The 2,619-nt window shown below is 28.9% G+C and overlaps 1 protein-coding gene across 1 annotated transcript; it reads right to left on the bottom strand.

Moving 5' to 3' along the window:
* Window positions 1-216: 216 nt before the first annotated feature.
* On the bottom strand, window positions 217-2,178 carry LOC123295915 (transmembrane protease serine 2-like). Its single transcript, XM_044877376.1, has 4 exons — window positions 2,099-2,178; window positions 1,861-2,039; window positions 407-814; window positions 217-225 (listed from the first exon to the last, which is right to left on the bottom strand). The coding sequence occupies exons 1-4, from the start codon at window positions 2,154-2,156 to the stop codon at window positions 217-219; spliced, it is 654 nt and encodes a 217-aa protein (XP_044733311.1). The 5' UTR covers window positions 2,157-2,178.
* Window positions 2,179-2,619: the final 441 nt, after the last annotated feature.

Genomic DNA, 2,619 nt, shown 5'->3' on the forward strand with positions numbered 1-2,619 from the left:
TTGCGTGAGCTACAAATGAAAACTGGGCACAATTTTCGTGAGGGAAATTTTGTGTTTCTACTTTACGATTTTATGAAATAAATTTGCGTACCATTGGATTTGTTATGTTCAAATGCTTAAAATTATTCATCGGTAAGATTTTTGGTATCAGAGGATGCACGTCACTGTGCCTTTTTTCAATAACAGATTTAGGAACAGGAGTATATATAATCGATTCTATCCAATCTATATAAAAAAATAAATTGCTACTAACATAACCGAAATCTTGTCTTAAAACATTATCACGAACTTTTCCATCATCATCTCGATGACGTTTAAAATGTGTGATTGTTTTCAAATAACTCAGTACACCAATTTGAAAATAAACATACTTTTGTTCAGCTGATAAATAAAATAAGCCTATAACCGCTGTGCCACTATCACCTTTTGTCATACTAACACCTTTATCAGCACTTTGAGTACATATTGCCTTGTGTAAATTTTTCTGGCAAAATTTTCCGGTTGCAATTTCATTGGTTACTACCGATATAGGATTTGCATGTATTGAAGTCATATTCTCATTCCATTTGAACAACATTGGTGTGTAATCTGAACGAAATTGTGTTACCATATTTTTAAAATGATTACGCTCTTTTGTAGGTAAATTCAATACGGATGGAATTGGTTCAATTGAACGATATGCCCTTCTGATTTTTAGTAAGGCTATGTCATGGATGAAAAGTGATGCTTGGTATGCTGGATGTATAAATATTAACTCAATTCGTGTGAATAAGCGAAAATGAAGAGCTCCAAAATGTGCAGTTATACTGTTTGGCTGAAATTTAAAATTGAATAATATCAGTATGGATTACTTATGTTAGATCAATCATCAATTTTTTTTTGCGTTTTTCTCGATTTTTTCAAAGGGTCATGTATGTTCTTAATTCCGGGACTAGAACTCCACACTCTTTAAACCAATTATAGCTAGGTTTATTTTGATCACATATTTGGAAAGTATGACCCAAATTTAGTAGGATTATATACTTGGTTTATCAAAATTGGATAAAATTTGGATGTGATACAGCAAAATTAAATTTTTTGGATTCCGATGACGTCATAAAGTTAAAAAATTCGATTTTTTTGATAACACAGGCAAATTTGATCCGATTTTATTGGAATTTTTTTTAAAACCCACTAATTTTGGGTCATTCTTTTCAGCTGCGATGCCAGTTTTTCGCTAGCTATCACTTATGTGGCTAATTCCGGGACAAGGACTCCACATTCTTGAAACCTATTAAAGCTAGGTTAATTTTGATCACAAATATGAAAAGTATGACCCAAAGTCAGTAGGATTACATACTTGATTTGTTAAAATTGGATAAAATTTGCATGTGATAGAGCAAAATTAAATTTTTTAGATTCTGATGACGTCATAAAGTTCAAAAATTCGATTTTTTTGTTAACACAGGCAAATTTGATCCGATCTTATTGGAATTTTTTTGAAACTCACCAATCTTGTATCATTCTTTTCAGCTGTGATGTAATTTATTTTACAGATTTAACTACATAACGAAAAAAAAAACCGGCTAACCTTGAAAATTCCAAAATGTCTTTTCGAGCCAACAGCCCAATTTAATTGATACTTATTTCTTATTTTGCTAAATAAATTATTGTAAAGCAGATATAAATCGAAGCAACTCGAATTAAACCTTGTATTTTAATGAAAACGAAAATATTTTTCCTAATTGGACCTCTCTAATTTGATTGATTTACTAGCAAATCAGTATCTAAACCGTATTTCTCCACTCTATAGAATAGCTTATTCATAGACCCTTAGTATTACACAAAAGCCTCTTAAATGATATTTAAAAAAGTACTTACTTTTCGATTTGAAACACAATGAGCTGCCGTTAATATCCATTCATCTTTGATTAGACTACCTAAACATGATTTTATTTTCCCATTTTCTGCATTCCGAATATGTAAATGTACAATATATCTGTAGGCTTTAGGTAATAGCAAAGACAATTTTGCTTCGTTAAATGATTTCACATTGTTTGCTACAATTATATTATAAAACTGAATAATTATTACTATATTATTCAAAATCTTTCCTTACCTGAAATCTTTATAACAAAGCAAGATAATGTGACAACAATTATAGATATTATATTCATAGCATTTACAAAACATAAGCAATTTTACAACAAAAAATGAAACGAAATATTTTAATAAATTTGGTTTATATTCATACATTTTGGTAATTAAAAATAATCATGTAAAAAATATTTATTTTATTGCTTAGTAAAATTATAATTTAATTTAATTTTCTTAATTTTATTTTCATTTTCTTTATTATGTTTTTATGTTTATTGATAATTAGTGCACTGGAAATTCTAATGTGTTATTTAAATGATTTGATCCAAAGTACACTATAAATGCAAAAGTTGAACCATTCTAAGTGATTTTACTATAACAGTACATGTAATTCACATACAATGTTATAGCTATAGTACTTAGAATGGTAAAACACGTGCATTTTTTTTGACACAGAGGTACAAGTGTTTAAATATTGTAGTTACTTTTTAAATGTATGAATGTTCGCGATAATATCTCGCCTTCGCCTCTTATTTTCTCGGC

Source organism: Chrysoperla carnea, chromosome 3, assembly GCF_905475395.1.
Source record: "Chrysoperla carnea chromosome 3, inChrCarn1.1, whole genome shotgun sequence".
NCBI classification, from domain to species: Eukaryota; Metazoa; Arthropoda; class Insecta; order Neuroptera; family Chrysopidae; genus Chrysoperla; species Chrysoperla carnea.

Coding starts and splice junctions, on each gene's coding strand:
- LOC123295915 (XM_044877376.1), bottom strand. CDS start 2,156: ATGAATATAATATCTATAATTGTTGTCACATTATCTTGCTTTGTTATA. Junction 2,040..2,098: donor CTTTGTTATAAAGATTTCAG/GTAAGGAAAGAT, acceptor ATATAATTGTAG/CAAACAATGTGAAATCATTT. Junction 815..1,860: donor ATTGTGTTTCAAATCGAAAA/GTAAGTACTTTT, acceptor TTTAAATTTCAG/CCAAACAGTATAACTGCACA.